The sequence below is a fragment of the Pantherophis guttatus genome, chromosome 2, assembly GCF_059756535.1.
Source record: "Pantherophis guttatus breed Tessera chromosome 2, ASM5975653v1, whole genome shotgun sequence".
Lineage (NCBI taxonomy): Eukaryota > Metazoa > Chordata > Lepidosauria > Squamata > Colubridae > Pantherophis > Pantherophis guttatus.
Window position 1 is genome coordinate 37,867,501 of NC_142064.1, and position 19,913 is coordinate 37,887,413.

A 19,913-nucleotide genomic window follows, 5' to 3' on the forward strand; every position below is an offset into this window, starting at 1 on the left:
CAAATATCCTAGTACATTAATATGGAGCACCATATTAATATCCTAGTACATTAATATGGAGCACCAGTCATGGACATATCTCATCTAAATGGGGAAAAAACACCTAAACAAAATGCATTCTATAGGAACAGCAAACAATGTGTGTTGTTTATAAATTATGTTTTAATATAGATATACATTTTCTAGTAGAAATGGAGAGAAATCCAAGTGAAAGGAATTATAAAAATATCAACTTGCCTTGAAAGTATTTTAAAATGGAAAGAAAATTGTACCACTTTTTCACTGTGCGATTTAATTTTATTACAGGTAGTCCCAGACTTATGACTGTTTACTTATCGACTGAAGTTCCAATAGACGAACATAAGTACCACCTGGGGGGTACTGATGACCTGGATTCAAAGTTCTGATTATCAGACCTCAACCATGGTCCCATGGCTATACTTCAGGTGCTTGGCAACATTTATGGCCATTTAAAGTGGGCCTGGGTTACAAGATTGCATTTTATAACGGTTTGGCCGAAAACCAGCTAACAGCAAACCATGGGTTTGCTTAACAACTGTGGCATTTCCTTAATGATTCAGGAGTTTGTTTAACAATTGCCACAAAACTGGAGAAAGAAACTTCAATAACCTGTACTACACTGAAGATACCTTCCTGATAGCTAAAAATGTAAAACATTAGCTCTAAAGCAAAGAATACAGTAAAAAAATGAGATTAAAATTAAATATAGGGACGACCAAACTAATGACAATAGGTAGAACAACCAGCTACAGAATTGGCAATGAAGATATCAAAGTGATGGATAGCTTCTCCCTTTTAAGATCAGTCATCAACTGTAAAGGAACAATTAGTCAAGAAATATGCCACAGAAAAGCATTTAGTAGAGCAGCCATAAAGAAAAATCTTGTAAAAGATATTCAAATGTTATGATGTGTAACATAATACAAAGATCAAAATTGTGCACATAATTGTGTGATAGTGTATGAAAATGAAAGTTGGACTCAGAAGAAGCAGAATGTAATTGTTAGCAATGGGTTTTAAATACTTTTCAAAAACTGACACACAAACATATGTAGGGTATATTTAAGATCAATTTGTTTTTATTTTTTGTTCCATTCCATATAACTCCATTTCAGTATTCCATATTCTTGTAAATGCATATCCTTTTACTCAAATGGTTTTATAAAAAATGACTACTACTAAGATTATTTTACTAAAATTTAAAGAAGGCTTTAGTAATTATCTACATGTTCCCCTATGAACCTGAGTTGTGGTTAATTTGTAACTTAAATTGAAACCAACTCAGAAAATTTCATTTAATGGTGTTCTCTTTGTCACCATGAAAGTAATCTTAAAGGGAAATTTACTGACATGCTGAATAAAGTATAATGATTGAGCATAGCAAGCAAAGAATATTCAATGGAGATTCTCAGTCATCCAGGTCTTGGTTGTGCCAAAGACGCTTTTTCAAAAGGTAACTGGACTTCGTTGTTCTTCTTTGAAGAGGTTTTCACTTCTTATCCAAGAAACTTCTTCAGCTCTGACTGGATGTTGGGGAATGGAAGGATTTATATTCCTTGCAGACAACTGGTCACTTGCATTCTTTTTAGCGAGTTGTTGAGGCCACTTGGAGTTTGTCTGTGTCCTCAGATCACCTGAGAAGTACAAATGGGTGTGGAGCCGTCTTGGAATTGCACGTTGCACTTGGAAAAAGCACCTTTGGGACAACCATGACCTGGATGACTGAGAATCTCCATTGACATTTAACTATGAGCTTTGGGATGAACACCCTTCGAATGGTACACAAGTATAAATGGATTTCCAGAAAAATTGTAGACTACAGGAACCATTTGCCCTTCAGTTTGAGATGTAGACCACACAGATTTATCCCCAACAGTCTGCACCTGTGTTCAACAATGAAGGGACACAGGCCAGAAAACATCCTGCAGAAAGCACAGCTCTACAACACAGTCCTTGCAGCAGTTCCAAGAAAGCTCTACACCCATTTACACTAGTTAGGTGACCCTAAGGACACAGACAAACCTCCAAATGGGTTCAAGGACTGTCTAAAAGAATGCAAATGACCAGTTGTCTGCAAGGAATATAAATCCTTCCATTCTCCACCATCCAGTCAGAGATCAAGAAGCTCCTTGGATAAGAAACGAAATGTCTTCAAAGAAAAACAACTCCAGTTGCCTCATGAAAAAGCAACTTTGGGACAACAAGAGAATAGAGAACTTGCAATTCATAGTGGTATGAATTTTCTTGAACTAGTCAAAATGACATATGGATTGCAAACTAAATCTGAATAAGTATGCTATTTGGAATAAATGCATAAATTGTCGCTCAAAACTACAGATAAGACAGAATGTTTAAAAGTATGTGCAAAATAGGAAAATTGTGCTTTGTTTTAATTGTTATAAAAATATGAGTGGCATCAAATATTTAGTTTAAATATACTTTTAAAATACAGTATTTCTAAGACATGCATATATCTGACTCTGGAAAACTAATATATTCCATTTTTTAATGATTCTAGTATTTATAGTTAATTACAGGAACACAGAAGCTACATCACTAATTGTAAGGCTGGAATTCATTACAGGTAATCCTCAATTTAGCACCAAGACTGAGCTCAGAATTAGTTGTAAGTTGTGCAGGTCATTAATCAGGTCACCACAAAACTGCACCTGGTTTTACTATCTTTTTCATAACTTTGAACAGTTGCTTGGAGATTGGTAATAAATCCAGGATTACCTGTAAATTATACAAGTACCATATTTTTCTGAGTATAAGACGCACCTTTTTACCCCCCAAAAGGGGGTGAAAATTTAGGTGCATCTTATACACCAAATGTAGCCCTGCCCACCCACTGGCCCCCACCCGTTGGACTCTGCCTCCCAGCAGTTACCTCCTTGCAAGCAAACAGCAAGAAAAAACAGCCCCATTCAGCTTCAGCATAGGCTAATTAGCACAAGTTGATTAGTTCGGCCTCCCCACTCTCAGCTGATTTGCTCTCAGCTGTTTTGCACAGGCTCTTTTGCAAGCTCTTGTTTTGCAAGCTCTTTGCTTGCTGCAGAGAGTGCTGGAGCAGATTTTTTTTCCCCCTAGCTAAAACGAAACTGAAAGTAAAGCAGGCTCTGCTGCAACGTGACAAAATGAGGCAGGGAGAGAGATTTCTTTTTCTTTTTGCTCACCAAAAAAGGTAGGTGCAAACAATGGGAAATTTAGGGCAAAAGAGGAGAGTTCAAGATTTTAAAACACAAAAGAAAAAAAGCTCTATTTAACTAGGGAATTGTAATAATTGAGATGCTATTAATTGTATATTGTGTTGAAAGCAGAAATGGTTAAGTTGTGGTTTGGAGGAATATATGGGGGAAATTATTTGGTTTATTATTATTGATAAATATAATTAATTGATTTGTAAGAAATTGGATTGCATGGAAATAATTGGAATATTCATGTTCATATTAATATACAAAAAAGAGTTATAACCAATTGATTTATATAAAAATGTTGAATTTGTATTAAACAATTGTAATATTAAATAATTAACCAATGTGAGGATGGATATAAAAATAAATGACAATGGGAAAGGATATAATATAGAATAGAAGGGAAAAATTGAATTTGATTAAGATTAGAGATGAGAATGAAGGGTAATATTGGTTTTTTTAAAAAAATAGATCAGGAATAAATATGGCAAAAAGGAAATATATAAATTGTAAATTTAATTGAAATGACTAAACACTGTTTAAATTTGTGAACCAGCCAAATACTCTGTTGAAAGAAAATACATTGTATGTTTGTATGTGTGCTTGTCTAAAAAATTAAAAAAAAACTTTAAAAAAAACAACCAAAAAAGGTAGGTGCGTCTTATACTCCGGTGCATCTTATATTCCAAAAAATATGGTAGTTCTCGCCTAGTGATCACTTTTTCAGTAACTGAAGTTGTGATAGTGCTGAATGACTAGTACTTATGACTGTTCCTTAAAGTTTCTGTCACTGCAGCTCCCCCCCCCCCATGGTCACATGATCATAATTCGGGCATTTGGCAAACAGCTCGTATGTATTGCAGCATCTCACAGTCACATTATTGCCATTTGTAATCTTCCCTCCTGGTTTCCTACAAGTAAAATCAATGGGTAAGTTGCTCTGTTAAATCCCCCTAGCCTTCCTGTGCTCAAGACCAGCTGTGCCATCCATCCCCCAATATTTTTTCACCCCTACCGTTCCTCTCCCCAACTCACGCATTAGCCTGTGCCAGCCTTTCTAAGGACTCATATTTGATTCTAATTAAATAACAATAACATAATTAAATAATACCATTTCAAAGAAAAGCATTTCCTATTAACATAATCTTACAATTCTAATCCCAACAGCCTTTTAATTCCCAATTTTGTGTACAGTTTCATAATATGTGAGGCTGCAGCTGACATAGTCAGAAGTCAAGGGCTTCGCAGCAAATTAGTTACAACTATGCACAGATGTCAACTAGTTTCCATCATGAGAAACAAGCAACTCTCAATCCATTAAGACATAAGGGGGAAGGAATACAAGTTTTGAACCTGATATATAGGGCTAAATCCTAGAAGAGGCAGTCACCAATTTTTTTAGTATTAAAGGTGTTTACGAGTCTGGAATAATGGAATGTGATCAGAGCAGCGTCCTACTACGCTGCAAACCTTCAACTCCAGGTACTGATCTGAGTGAAGTCTAACAATAAATGTAAAGGAGTTAATACAATACAGTATTCCACGATTTTAAACATAAATTTCCCATATGAAAAAATTCAATTTATTTTGTGGTTTTATAAGGATGTGCAAAATTCACATGGAATTGTTTGGAGAACTCCTGAAATTCTGTTTCCTGCTGGATTTCTTTTTCTATTATGAAAAGTTTAGTTCCTAGAAACAGACAAGCAATTTGCTTCCCAGAAAAGTTCTGCTCCTATTTCCATCGTTAATGGGCCAAAAAAGAAATTCTGAGGAAAAAACAAAAACTATCCTGTTATCAGAATGCATCCTGCACTTCCCAACTGTTCAGCTGAGTAAGTTATATCCATGTTAAGGAAAGGTTGCCAACTCCTGAGTTAGAATGATGCATGTTATTACCTTGTTTGTTAGTGAACTAGTATACATCTTCTCTAATTCCTTTTGTGTTAAACTACAAAAACAGGACAAATGTTCAATAAGTAAGAATGAAACCAAGGCTTTAACTATTCAAGACACATGTTATGTTATACAATATTTATAGTTAATTTAAAAATGAGTAAGCACTTGGAAGTAGGGTTAAAACTTAAATTTGAAGATTAAAGATTATAATCAAAGATTATTATTTGAATAATCTTCAAATAAAACTTCTAGAATTAAATCCTTGTTCAAATACACAAAGTGATGTAGTCTTTATAGTTATATAATTGACAGAATCAGTTAGTGAAAACTTCAAGTAAATGGGTTCAAGATAGTGTCATAAGAAACTTCATGACTGCATGAGCTTCAGGCAACAGCATATGCATTCAGCCATGAAGGAATGAGTTCTCTACAGCTGGAGATCTTCAAACAGTAGCTACATGATCACCTTCTGAGATGCTCTAGCACAGGGCTGTCAAACTCTATTTCATTGAGGGCCACATCACAGGGCCCTCCCGAGCTCTGTTTTTTTTTTGGTAGAGGCACCATGAGCTGCAGGGGTCCTTCACTGTTTCCAGAGTCAGATCTAAGCACCCCGCAGGCCGGATCCTCCCCCCGGGCCTTGAGTTTGACACCCCTGCTGTAGCAGATCCTGCATTTAGCAGGAGTGAACTAGATGTCTTTCCTGTTTCTGCAGGGGGGAGACATCTTCCAACTCTATTATTTTATGATGGAAAAAGTGTGTTTTAACCTTTCTGTATCATATTTGTCAATAGAAAAGTGCACAATATCAATTATATCTGTTGTCTTGTTTATTTATAAACAACTGGTATATTGTTTACAGAACAAAAACCTTCAAATGCTAGTGAGTTTTCAGGAAAAAAAATTGTCCAAAAAGGAGCCCTTACACACATGACTACATGACTCAATTACACATTTTAAGCATCTTATGTTCAAAAGTTTGAGGTCCGTTACAGAATATTTCTGGGGAAAACATATTCTGATTATCTCCCCAAATACATTAATCTCGTCATTATGGAAAGAGCTTGTCCTTTTTCACAATGTTTTGGAACAGGACATGTTTTGCAATATTTAAGATGTGCCCAGGCTAAATTGGACCTTTCTTGGCATCTGGCCATGTTTGCAATACAATGAATCACCTCCTGTTCTAGAAGAATCACTTCTTTAAAAAATGAACCTTCAGAACAGACAGATCAGAAAGTTATAGAAGAAAAAAGAGAACATTTCTGAGAATGAATTTTGCACCACATTCCCAACTATTAACCTCCCCAAACTTGTTCTTTAAATGCATTTGTATCTAATAGAGAAATAGCAACATTGTGTTGAATTAACTGTAAAATATGTTTTCAGAAATATACAGAGGACAAAATGGTCTTAACTGGCTTTCATTCACAAATGCTTATTCCTCATCTCACTAAGAATACTTAACATTTGATTTGGTATTTAGAAGTAACCTGCATTTCTGTTACAATTTAAATAACCTAAGGACGTGAGTTTACTTTCCTATTTCATTCTGAATCTTGTTCTTTCTCATACAACCATCAAGCTTTGCTGTGTTTTCAAAAGAAAGCATTTAGAATGCATCAAATCCTTAACACTACAATCATTAGAAGAGAGAGAAAAGTCACCAAAGCTAAATACAAATAATGGTTCTTCATCCTTATCAACAGCAAGCAACATTGCTTTCAAGTTCTAGAGACTTCCTGACATGTCAGTGCACTTTTCTTGGCAGCAATTCAGAAGCTGTTTGCTGTTCCTGTTTCTGGAATTTTTTACTACTAAGTGTGGCTTTCAGCCTGCATTTGTTAATGGTCTCCTATCCAAATACTAACTAGACCTGTTCCTGCTTAACTTCCCTGCCCAGTCAAGGTCATAGGCTGCCCATTTTAAATTTTCTGAACAGAGGCTCCAACATACCAAAATGAATGTTTAGTGATACGAATAAGTAAGTTTCCCCCACATGAGTAATAATTTTTGTTTCTTATTTTAAGCAGCTAGAAAAGCATTTTCCTCTGTATTGGAAGAAAAGGCATTTCCAAGTCAATGAAATTTTGGAAATGAAAGTTAAATCCCATAATGGTGTATTCCCACAAGACATTGTCTTCATTTCATGGCACTTCACTTAACAATTTAAAGAAAAATAGTATTTGCACTTTTCTCTGACTTAATTTTATATTTTAAAAATATATCTACTTTTTTTTTTTTTTGCATTTTCAGAGTTGACATATTTTGTTTAGAATTGTCAAAATTAAAGCTGCTAGAACCATAATTAAACTAAATAAAGTTTCCAAAATCCCAAAGTGTTAAAACTGACACTTGAATATTAAGCCATTCCCTGTGGCATTTTTATGCACACCTATTATTAAAAATAAGCTAGTTGTACCTTTTTGGATTGACAATGGACTCAAAATCAATTCTCAAACCTACAGCCATTTTTTAGAAGACACTTTCTTCAAGCAGTGGTACAGGAAAAAGTCTGCATCTTTCAAGAAGACCATTATTTTTATGCAGGACAATGCTCCATCACATGCATTGAAGTAGTCCACTGCATGGCTACCCGGTAAAGGCCTTAAAGATGAAAGAATAATGACATGGCCCCTTTCCTCACCTAGGAAGAACTTGTGGGCCCTTCTTAAATGGGAGATTTATGGTGAAGGAAAGCAGCACACCTGAACAGTGTCTGGCTGTGGTTACTGCTGCACAAAATGTTGGTTATCAACAGATCAAGAAACTGACAAACTCCATGAATGGAAGGCTTATAACTGTTATTGAAAAGAAGGGTGGCTATATTGGTCACTAATATTTTTTTTTAATGTCAGAAATGTTTATTTGTACATTTTGAGTTGGTTGTTTATTATTCTCATTTAACAGATGTAAATTCATAAGTGAGATGAGCAAATTTTTATTTTTCATTTAGTTGCATAATAATTCTGCACACTAATAGTTTTCCAATAATTGTGCACACATAGATATTCTCCTAAGAAACCCAAAACCTCACTTTCTTACATATTCAGGTTTGATGTTTATTAACATTTTGGATTGACCGAGAGCACTGTAGTTATTCAATAATAAAATTAATCCTCCAAAATACAACTTGCCTAATAAAATTGTGCATACAGTATATCTGTTACGTATAAGTTGGGTTGACCAATCAGAAATGAGGTGATAAGCCACCTGGGAAAGCCTAGGAAAGCCAAGGGAAATCATCAAAACCATAAAAAAGGGAAAATTACAATATTTGGGTCATGTGATGCAACACCCAGAAAAATACAGCATACTTCACTTAATCCTCCAAGGAAAGATTGAAGGCAAACAAGGTCCAGGCAAAAGAACATCATGGCTTCAAAATCTATGGGGCTGGTTTGGCCAAAACTGAACAGCACTTTTTCATACTGCTGTTAATAAAAATAGAATTGCCAACAAGTTCACCAACGTCCAATGACGGATATGGCACAAAAAGAAGAACACAGTGTAGGTATGTCATGTTGAGCTCCTGAATGAAAGATGGGAAATATATCTAATAAGTAAGTCCTTCCTCTGTCATTGTCCCTTAGAAAGACCACAATTACCTCATAAACCTTGACATAACTACTGTTTCTGTACAACAAGGAATTATAGTTATGACAATCTAAACAAGAAAGTATTTTACATTAAATACAGAATTTGCTTGTTTTAGTCCTAGTAATGAAAATGTCTGGCTTTGAATAAAGACCAAGGATTAATTGAACATGTATTTACTTAATCGGAATGTGGTGAAATAGAAAGACAAAAACAGCTGCATGAGCATAGAGCATGCAGACACAACACTTCTGCATTTCTTAAACTATGTTCCCTGTGGCCAGATTTTCATTTATTTGATTAGCAGTCAGAGCCTTTTCCACAGGCCTCCTACACAAAATCTAATCTAAGTATTTATTAAAATGAAACAGATCTTTTAAAGCATTTTTATAGAAATTTGGCAGCAATCTTAGGGTTTCTGTGAAAGCACAAATTACAGCAAACCCTCAATTTAATAGATCCCCATTTAGTCAACTTTGGATACAGCAGATCAAGTTTCTGCTGACTGCTGTCTGAAATAATGGACAAGTTCATTGTAACTATTATAATGAAGTCTAGACATTTATGAAAATTTTATCTTAATTTTACAACTTCTACAGGTGATCCCAGGAGGAGAGGGGTTACTTTAACTCTCTGGATCATTTTTGGTTAAATTTAATTTTCGAGGTTAGATGACCCCTCGCCTTGGTGTTCTCCAACACACTAAATTCCTCCATTGAATCAATTAGATTGCCAGAACAATGCAAGTATGAATTTTAGCAAGAAATCAGAAAACAAACATGGAATGTTACAAGTGCTACTATAATTTGTAGATAAGAGCTTCCTATTCTGTACTTCAAGAAAATTTGCAACAGTGGCCAAATATATATAACACATTTTTCAGAGTAAAAATCCAATTAATGTGGGTTTGAATACTTCCTGGAATAAGTATCACAGATACACAAACACAAGACATGTCTGAGAGTGAATAATTAAATGTATGAAGTTAAATTGACTGCATCTTTAATTCAATATTTAAGCATACAATCTTAACTATAAGCAGCTAAGTCTTCATCATCAACAAGTTTACAACATGAACATTTAGTTTTAGATCAATTTCACACTGCAGAACTGTTCTTGTCTATATAATTGCTACAGTATATATTAGTTTACCAAAGCTGGACTAGCCAAAATGTATTCTCACTGGTAAAAGGAAATATCTATTACTTTTTAACATAAATTCTTTAGCATCCAAACAGCCATGCTAGAATCCAAAAAATAATGTATGCACAAGATCTATTAAAACTGAGATTTATTTCTGCATAAACATGCTTAAAATTGTATAATCACCCCTTTTAATAATGGATTCGCTTAAATAAATATAACCTCTGTAGACAAATGGATGTTAATCCTTAAACAGACTAGTTGCCACCATTATACAGAGCCTGAGCCTACTTACATTAAAAAAAAAATCCAGAAACATGTAGACACAGTATTTTTTTCTAGCAATTAAAAAAGTTAAACCAGAATGTACCATTCTCAAATCCTTAATTATATCTGAAGAGGCTCAGGTCATGTATTTATAAAAAAATTAGAATTGTATTATTTTCCTTCCCCTGAACTCTACAAATTCTGAAGAAACAACTTTAGCCCTAAAAGGGGGGTGGAAAGGACTTTATGCTCAGACATATTGAAAAAATAAGACAATAAAAGAACAACTTTACATAAATGATTTAACAACAATATATTTTATTGTTTATATTATTCAATTTGACAGACACAAGCATCCCCTCCAATTCTAAGTTGCTTACATAAGCATCTCTGATTTATCATTTTAAAATATTGTTTTATTTTAAGTTCAGGAGAAAAAGCCCTACAAGACCACTATAGCAAACTGTAAATAATGGGGCGAGGGATGTATTTAGATCAAACAGCACCATCTAGCAGTTCCCCTAACTTCACACGAAAGGGTATTCCTTACTTGATAGCAGCTCAGTTTACCTTATATACTGACCAAGTCCTACAGTATTTCAGACAATGTAGATTTTTTTAAAGAATGCCAATAAAATAAAAATTCTATACAAAGATTCACCCAAAATGGTAATTTTATTTTTGTTTCCAATCAGGCTTTCATTAATTAGAGTTAATGCAATGTATGAATTGTCAAAGAACACATAACGATCAGGAGTATGGTGAGTTTTATCCCAAGAGATACAAGTTTTTGTTACATATACAGTATTGTATAGTTATTTAGCTTTATGTGATTCACTATTTTAAATTTTAAATATTCATTAATTTCTGTTTCAAAATTTAGTTTTCAGTCCCTATCTTTGTATGCTTTCTGTGCCAATATAAAATATTGGGCAAATCACTTGGCATACTTCTTTGTCTTTGGAATCAGGAAGTAACTATCCTTTTCAGAATGTTATAGAGGAGACAATCTTTAGGTGAAGATTCAAAGTGCCTCAAGAGAAACTCTCAATCTTGCTTTGCACATTAATTTTCATGTTGTATAAAAGTTCCAAAGTTACGGACAATGACATTTTAAAAGGCCACATATATCAAATCGTTTCTGAAGAGATATCTGTAACTCAATCACTTCATCCTGCATCTAATACACTACTTTACTGAAGTCTCTTCAGAAAATATGCAATAAATAATTTCTGATTCTTCTGGGCACATCCTAACCAAAAAAGAGAAAGAAAAAAAGAAAGAAAAAACCTTCATAAGCAACTCTCTTGTGTGTTCCTCTATTTTCAGTGAGGAAAATGAAAGTTATAACTACAACTGACAACACTGTGAAAACTGAAACTTTTAACAGAACTTTAATTCACAAACAAACTTAATATACAAAAACGGTATTTTACATTTGCTTACTAAATAATATGTTATCATATTAGTTTCTAATCTAATCGTTTGGTTGGATTCTTTATTATAGTAACAGTCAAACATTACAGCAAATAGCAAATTATTGTTAGCAAATATTATCTAAATATTTTTTTCATGTTTTCCCATACGACTTCATGCTTAGTTTAAAAGTTTGATGGGGTTTTTTTTTGTAATTGAGGAAATTATTATTGCATTGAAATTAAGTACTTTTCTGTAAATGGAGAATGTATGTTTATCAATATTCTAAAGGGCTTCCCATTCACCGCCGCTATTAACACGTCTACCACCCCAGGATTATCTCCAAATCCTCTCCAAGCTCAGACCCAACTGCTTATTAATAAATCTCCTCTTTCGCTTTACAGTTCGATTTCACATTTTCCCCTCCACAATCGCGATTCCACCAACAGCCCTTCTTCCTGCGAGGCCCTTGAAAGACAAGAAACTACCAACTACTTCGTCGTATTTTTGAAATGCACGCAGCCCCTTATCCCTATAAGACCCAAAGCCAAGAGCTACGGATCTGTAGCAAAAAAGGTGAAGGGGGTGAAAAAGACCCTGGCTCTTGGGGGTGGGCAGGGCGGGAGAAGAAGAGAGTTGAGTGTCGCGGAGTTGAGGGTTTTGTTTCTTTCCCTCCAGCGGAAGCTTCACACGAGCCCACGGCAAGGACTCTTTTGTTACCAAAGTTACTCCAACACCATTTTCTCCCCTCCCCCCCTCCCCCAAAGCGACACCATAAACCACGGAGGTGAAGGCAGGGAGAAACAAAACCAAAACACGGGGAGAGGACCCTGAGCCTCCGCGCTAATCCGACTCTGCCCTCCCGCGGAGCCAGGCACCACGCCGTCTGTCGGAACCACTTTCCCCGCTCAGACCCAGCCAGCTAGTCTTTCCTCGCCATCTGCAGCACAAGAAAAGCGCAGTAGACACGTCCCATCTTGTCCTGCTCCCAGCCCACGCGGGAAAGAGCGCCCGAGACCCGCTCCCCCGCCTCCCGAACCGGGTCCGGCGCACTCCTCTCCCCGGGCTCGGCAGCGTCGCGCATACCCTCCACTCTACACCCCGACTTGTAGCTTTTCCCCCCGTCCGCCTCTTCGATCTCCTCTTCTTTCCCGCGTCGGGGTGAAGCTCCCCGGTCTCGAGCGAGGCCCCCTCTCTCATAAGCGGTAAAGTTACTTTGTGCGGGGCGTATGCGCGCCCACCTCCCCGCCCAGTCAGGCTGTGCGGTCCAGCGGGCTGTACTCACTTCTCTCTGGCCTGGCTGTCGGACGGGACGCTGCTGTTGCTCTTGCCTTTGCCGTACATGCCTGCAGAGAGCTCCGACTGTCACGCACCTGTCAACCCATCACAGCCTCCCCAGGAACAGCCCAGTCACCATGGAGACGCTGCCACACACACACGCCATTGGCCCGCTGCGAGCTCGGACACACCTCCGCCCTGTGATTGACACGCAGAGACCAGGACAGGCTGCTCTCTCTCCTCCTCTCCGCTGGCTGCCTCCCCCCACCAGCCTCCGGCTCCTCCTCCCCCTCCCGCTCTCCCTTCCCCGGCGCAAGGGGGAATTAGAAACGGTTCTAGAAGGATTTTAAACAACTGGCTGTTCCGTGCGCTGGTCTCTCCGCCCTCCGCCGCTGCCAGAGACGAAGACTACTGAGGAGAGACGGAAACTGCGGACTGGACTCCGTCGCCCGCACCACCCAGGACGGCTGAGGATTTTTCGTCCGCTTCGCGCGCCTTCGTCACCCTCTTCGCCCTGAAACCCCGCAACCCGCTTAGCTAGCAAGATGCTCCTTTCGACAGACGTCGCTCCCTCCGTCTTTTCCGACCAGAATGATTACCAGCAGCTGCTGATTCCCCCCAAACAAGTCAGAGCCCGATTATTCACAGCCCTTGGAGTCTCTCCTGCCACGCCGGAGACACGCCCGGCCGGCCGGCCGCCTCAAGCCCAGCGTTCCCAGGGCCTGACGAGTCCCCCACCCGTCCGTCCGTCAGGCGGCACCAGCCTCCTGCCCCGTCCCGGTGGTGCCTTTCTGACCCAGTCCCTACCCCGGGAGGGGTTTTTCAAGCCAACTTCCACACAGGCAATGAATGACACGTCCTACAAATATTTGCAAGACTCTCTGTGCCCCTCAAGTCTCCAGCCCTGAGCAACCGTCGGCATAACATTCTCAGGCCGCCTTAAATTGCAGAGTTGGTTCCCAAGTGGATCTACTGTGGAGAGATGTTTAAAAAAAAAAAAAAACATTATAGCAATTAAGTCTCCGAAGACGCTAATAAGGGTTTTTGCATTTTGCAGATTGTGGATCTCCCTGAAATCTAGAGATCCAGAACCATGGAGGGTATTTCAGGATGACAGACAAACAAGTTGTCCCATGTCCTTCATATATTTTCATGGAGGCCCAATTGACATCACTGTCCGTGTATCATTCTTCCATGTTTTCCTGCTGATTCTTTTCCCTTTCTTACTGCAGAAATCAACTAAGAAGGAAAAGACAGACTACCAGCACAGTGATTGGAAGTTCTAGGAGCTCTCAGTCTGGAACCACCAGAATCTTTCTTGATGCACTTGATTTGAATTGTGCAGCAGTGGTGTATTATGTCATCATAAGTGCATCTTAAAGCTCCATGGCCACTGCTGATTGCATTACAAATATCCATAATATTTGGGAATTCAGTTTTTGCCTGCTTAAAAGTCCAATCAGGCCAGGCCATATCACGAAGCTCAATTCAAAGAAAATGGTTTTCTATTTTTTGTACACCAGGTCACTGTCTGAATTTGCATCATGCTAGTTCCACTCCCTACAACAGCTTCCTTCTTAAATCAAGAGGGCACATTTCAAATAAATAAACCAGAGTCACTTGGTTGAGTTGGGCCACTATAAAAAAAAAATGAATAAATAAAAAAATGAATAAAGTAATCTGATTTATTAAATTCCCCTTTGGCCAGCCCCAATGTTTGTAAGACCAAACTGGTTCACAGATTTATGGTGAAGCCCTCAGGGAAGTAGGACAGAATAGTAGAGCATTTTAGATCATTTTCAGGCCAGGATCCGTTATCTAGGTTTTTGATAAACTTTAATGAAGTAAAGGCATGTTTCATATATCCTTATGATTACTTGCTTTAATTCGAAAGACTTCAACTATGCACCCTAGTTTATACATTTAAAATGCAACTAGGCCATGGAGATGCTAGTAAAAAGAGTAATCCATGAAAAACTAATGCTAATTTCTGATTTTGGGAACAGGATGCTAAATAAAGTTGTGAAAATAATTAAACGTAGGAAATTCACTAGAGCATGTTTGCTATGTAAACAAGTATGGCTATATGGTGAACATATCAAAATCTAAGGTTTGTGTGGATCTATACCGTCTCTTAAAAATAATATGGAAAAAGGAGAAAACTAGTTAAGGATGCAAACTAGAAACCAGGAGACTGAATTTTAATCTTGCCTTACTGCATGAAAGCCAGCTCTGTGCCTCACTCTCTCTCAGCCAACAATGTTGGGCAAGAAGCTGATTGTTCAATTCCTGTCACAACCAATTGATCAACTTTCAGTTTATATATATATAAAAAAGGTGGGTGGGTGGGTGGTCTCTGCATTTGTGGAAGAAAAGTTAGTGAGAAAAACATGTAAAAGCATTTTTTCCAGAGTAAAAAGTAGGGAAATGAGTGTGTAAAAATATCACAAATTGGAAATTATATTCCCATTCTCTCTTGAATCAAGACTGGATTCACACACTCTACCATAAACCATAATGTGATTTCTTTTGCTAAGTGTGTTGTGTTCTAACCAGCCTAAGTTTCAAGCACTGCAGCAAAAGCAATTCTACATCTGTGTAGATTGCATATAATTAGTTATAGCAGTAGTTCTGCTCTCTGGGAAGCTCCTCCTAAAAATTGAAACCAGAAAACATAAAGACAACCCCCACAAAGTTACAACCGTAAGTAAAGACATACATCAACCCTAACAATAGCAATTACTTTTTTGTTGCATTTGTATCCTATCTCTGTGGAGTAGTTTGCTACTTGAGATTGAATTGCAAGTGAGAAATCAAAGGCAGAGCAGAGACAATAGTCCAAGAACTGGTTCCTGAAAAACATAAAAGAACCAAACTGTCCTCTTAGATAGTTCTTAATCATGATGATGATTGTACTCACAAATTTTATTTGCAATAAGATTTCTTTTTTGGAAATCTCATTGACAGATTTTCAACTGACTTTGGACTGAACTGCTTAGCATTATTAAGAACAAAGGTGTCAGCTGACTAAATGATGGCTCTTCTGGTAACAGGCAGTCCATTAGGTACCTGAACTTTGATGCACTTAGGTTTAAAGGTGACAACCAACATTTTGTAATGAATCTTGTACAAAATGAGAACTGCTACAAATCGGATTTGGGACAAGAAACATGCAACCATGATTCTGGATCAGTTGAAGTGATCAACCCATCTCCAAAGCCAACCTACCATAAATACATTAGGGAGAGCCAATTTGGTCTAGGCACCAGGCTGGAAAGTGGGAGACCATGAGTTCAAGTCCGATCTTAATTATGAAACTGAATTAGGTGACTTTGGGCCACTCTGTCAACACAACTCACCTGACAGGGTGGTTGTGGAGAAAATAAGAGGAGGAAGGTATGAATATGTTTGCTGCCTTGAGTTATTTGTAAAATACCAATAGCCCTTAGGTTTATATACTGCTCCATAGTGCTTTATAGCACTCTGAGTGATTTACAATGTCACATATTGCCTCCAAGAATATGGATCCTCATTTAATCAACCTTGGAAGGATAGAAAACTGAGTCCCCTCAGGATTGAATTGCTGATTGTGGGAAGAGCTAGACTGTAATACTGCATTCTAACCACTGCACCACCAGAGCTCAAAATAATAAAGGTGGGATACAAACTACAACAAAACAACAACAAAGTATGCAATGAATCAGTCAACACCTGACAAGAAAGAAACAGTGCAGTTCTAGTTAACCCAAAGAAATGCCACAAGGACGCAGCTTGTTTAAAAGAGATGGATAAGAATAAAAAAGAAGCTGAAATGAAAGAACTTGTAATAACAGCAGAAATGGTGGCGAACAAGGCAAGGAAGATCAAGAATTGGTCAGCACCAGGTGAAGATGAACTGCATGGTTTTTGGTGGAAATATCTGACTGATATACAACCACTCATTGCCAAGCAGTTTAACAAAATACTGCAAGGAGGTCAAATAGAAGAGTGGCTGACATCTGACAAAACCTACCTGATAATTAATGAGCCAGCAAAAGGCAGTACCAGGCAACTTCAGGCCAATTACTTGCTTACCAACAATTTTCAAATTACTAACTAGTGTATAAGATTGCTGATGCAGTCTTATAGCATCTAGTTGAAAACAAGCTTTTTTTACATGAGAAAAAAGGAAACCGCCCAAACAGCATAGGACAGCGTTGGCGAACCTTTTCGGCACTGAGTGCCAAAATGGGACTACACATGCGTGCATGGGGGAGCACCAGAAACTGGAAGAGCAGCTCCCCGCCGCGCACGCACGGAGTGCCAGAAACCGGAAGAGCAGTTCCCCGACATGCATGTGGAGCTTGTTGAGCTTCCAGTTTCCAGTGTGTGCATGCGCATACATGCCGGTCACCTGGTGTTCCAGTTTTTGGCGCGTATGTGCTCGCGAAGACCAACTGGCTGGCGCGCATGTGCATGCCAGAAACCAGAAGCTCACCTTCCTAGTGCGCGCATGCGCGCCAGGGAGCTGCTCTTCTGGTTTCCAATGCTCCCGTGTGCGCGAAAACTAGCTGCCCAGAACCTGGAAGAAAAATGGGTGACAGCTGGCATAACCGGAGAGATGGCTCTGCGTGCCACTTCTGGCACGCATGTCATAGATTCGCCATCATGGGCAAAGGAACAAAAGATCAACTCCTAATTGACAAGATAATTTTGGAAAACTTCAAGAAAAGGAAGATCAACTTAAATGTACTGTAGCTTGGATTGATTATAAGAAGGCATTCAACTTCCTGCCAAATGATTGGATAATCAAGTACTTAGAAATAACAGGAGTCGGTAGAAACATCAGAAGCTTTGTACAAAGATCAGTGGTACAATGGAAGACACGGTTGCTGGTCAATGGTGATAAATTGGGATAGGTTAATATCAAGAGAGGAATCTTCCAAGGAGACTCACTATCACCACTACTGTTTGTCATTGCATTGATTCCTCTGTCAACAATATTGAATAACTCAGACCATGACTATCAAACATAAAAAAAACATCTGCCAGCCTATTCCACCTCCTTTACATGGATGATTTGATGCATTGAACATTTAAAAACAGCATCTGAAATAGAATTGCTCACCATTAAATGGGGAAAAATAGTAAAAATGACAAAGTCAAGAAGGTGGCTTCATTTTGGCAATCTAAAGTTTGATGTGCACACAGAAGCAGCAGCAGCAGAAGCAAAGGAAGAAGAAGAAAAAGCAGAAGAAGGAGAAGAAGAGGAAGAAGAAGAAAACTGAAGGAATCAAGATTGCTATGGAAATAACATAAAGAGTCTGGATGAATCACTATAAATATCTGGATATCCCTCAAGCTGAAAACATCAAGAAATGAATATATCAAGACAATCTATCAAAAAACAACTCACACTACCCAAGTGCTCCATTACCAAAGTAACAACCCAACCTCCCACAAGAGAAATTGTGTAAGAACATTATTCAGACAAGTGCAAACATACCACTGCAACTCAGAACAACAGAAGGAAACAGATGCCTATATATGTTCTTCCAACAAAATGGATACCCATATTTTATTGAACAGTGCCTGACCATTTAGCCCACTACAGTGCAACCATACAAGCTCTGAAAAGAATAACACTGCCATACATTAAAAACATCTCAGAAAAAGTTAACAGACTATTAAAACCACATGGCATTGCAGTAGCATACCAACCAACAAAAGCATCCCAAACGGGTGAAATTCACTTACCTTCCCTACCGGTTCACAAATGTGTGCACGCCGCGCATGCACAAAGCCTTCTGCGCATGCGCAGAGGCTTAAAATGGTCGCAAAAAAGCAATGTGATGTCCGCATGGGTGGGCGGAGCCTCCCACAGCCACCACTACCGGTTCACCCAAGCTGGATAGAACCAGCTGAATTTTACCCCTGATCCCAAAACATATTAAGTAAATCAAAAGACCCAGCAGCCCAAGAAGAAAAAACAGGTGTCTTCTATAATATAGACTGTAAAGACTGTAACAGCCTTATATAGGACTGACAGGCAAAAGACTAGCAGAGCACATCCATGAACACCAACTAGCAGTCAGAAGAGATGATGAAAACTCCTTAAGCTCACGATACATGGAAGAACTCAACCATAGTTTCAAGTGGGAGATTGTAAGCATCCTAGACCAAGCTAAATCAAAAAATGCTAGGGAATTCCTGGATGTCTGGCATTCAGACAAATCAGCCATCAATCAACAGAGAGAGATAGAACACATTTAGACACCATTTTACAGGGGCAATAAAAATATCTAAAAAGGAAACAATAAGACCAAAACTCCATCAGCCTGCACACTTCACCAACACTGGCAGGGCAAGCTACTGTATATAAACGGGTAAACCCCACGCTCACTTGTACTAATGATGTTACCTAGTCAGGTAATGATACGTCTGCAGGCAAACAGCCAAGCACAGAGAGCACCAAAGACTCCACAGTTCAACTCTAAGATGCATATATTTTCTTCTATTGATTCCATTAGTTATTTGAGGCTTCAGTGGTGATATTTTTCCCCTCACGGGGAAAGTTGTAGAGTAGTACAAAAGATTCAGAAGAAAACTTGCTAAGGTTAACATACCATTCTGCTTCATTGAGCTTGAACTAGTTCATGGTTCTACAACTGCAATTACACTTTCTGGGTTTCTCAGTGTGCTTCGGTTTGGGAACTGGTCAGACATACTGTACATATAATATTTGAAACAGAAAATGCACACTGTTGTGATGCTGTATAAAATATATCAGAATCTTTTCTCTTTGATGTTGTTATTTAATAAAAATGTGCATTCAAATATATAAATTATTTTTTCTCATAACTTTAAAGGGGATAATGTGTGGAAGGAAATAAAGAAAAAGAATAAAATTAGGCAGACAAAGTCAAAATTTCACACAACAGTGAAAGAAAAGAATCAGCAAATAATACTTAAAAGGCATTGCAATTAGTAAATGGTATTGGATTGACTGGCAGGGACAAGAAAGTAAGAAGTCAGTTGAAGAAGAGATATTTGGGACCAGCTGGAAAGAACAAGATTTTTTGCCCTTGAAAAACTACCAAGCTGTGAGGAGCAACCCAT

The 19,913-nt window shown here is 38.1% G+C and overlaps 1 protein-coding gene across 9 annotated transcripts in view; it reads right to left on the reverse strand.

Annotated features, from left to right (window-relative positions):
* The window catches only part of SSBP2 (single stranded DNA binding protein 2), a 166,167-nt gene extending 153,031 nt beyond the window's left edge, over positions 1-13,136 (reverse strand). The window contains exon 1 of one of the 9 annotated variants that reach the window (XM_034441218.3): positions 12,823-13,136. In XM_034441218.3, coding sequence (XP_034297109.1) covers positions 12,823-12,881 — 59 coding nt within the window. In that variant the 5' untranslated portion in view covers positions 12,882-13,136. Of the gene's footprint in view, positions 1-12,623 lie in introns of all 9 variants that reach the window. The other 8 variants (XM_034441216.3, XM_034441221.3, XM_034441219.3 and 5 more) reach the window with 8 other exon arrangements.
* Between the last annotated feature and the right edge of the window lie 6,777 nt (positions 13,137-19,913).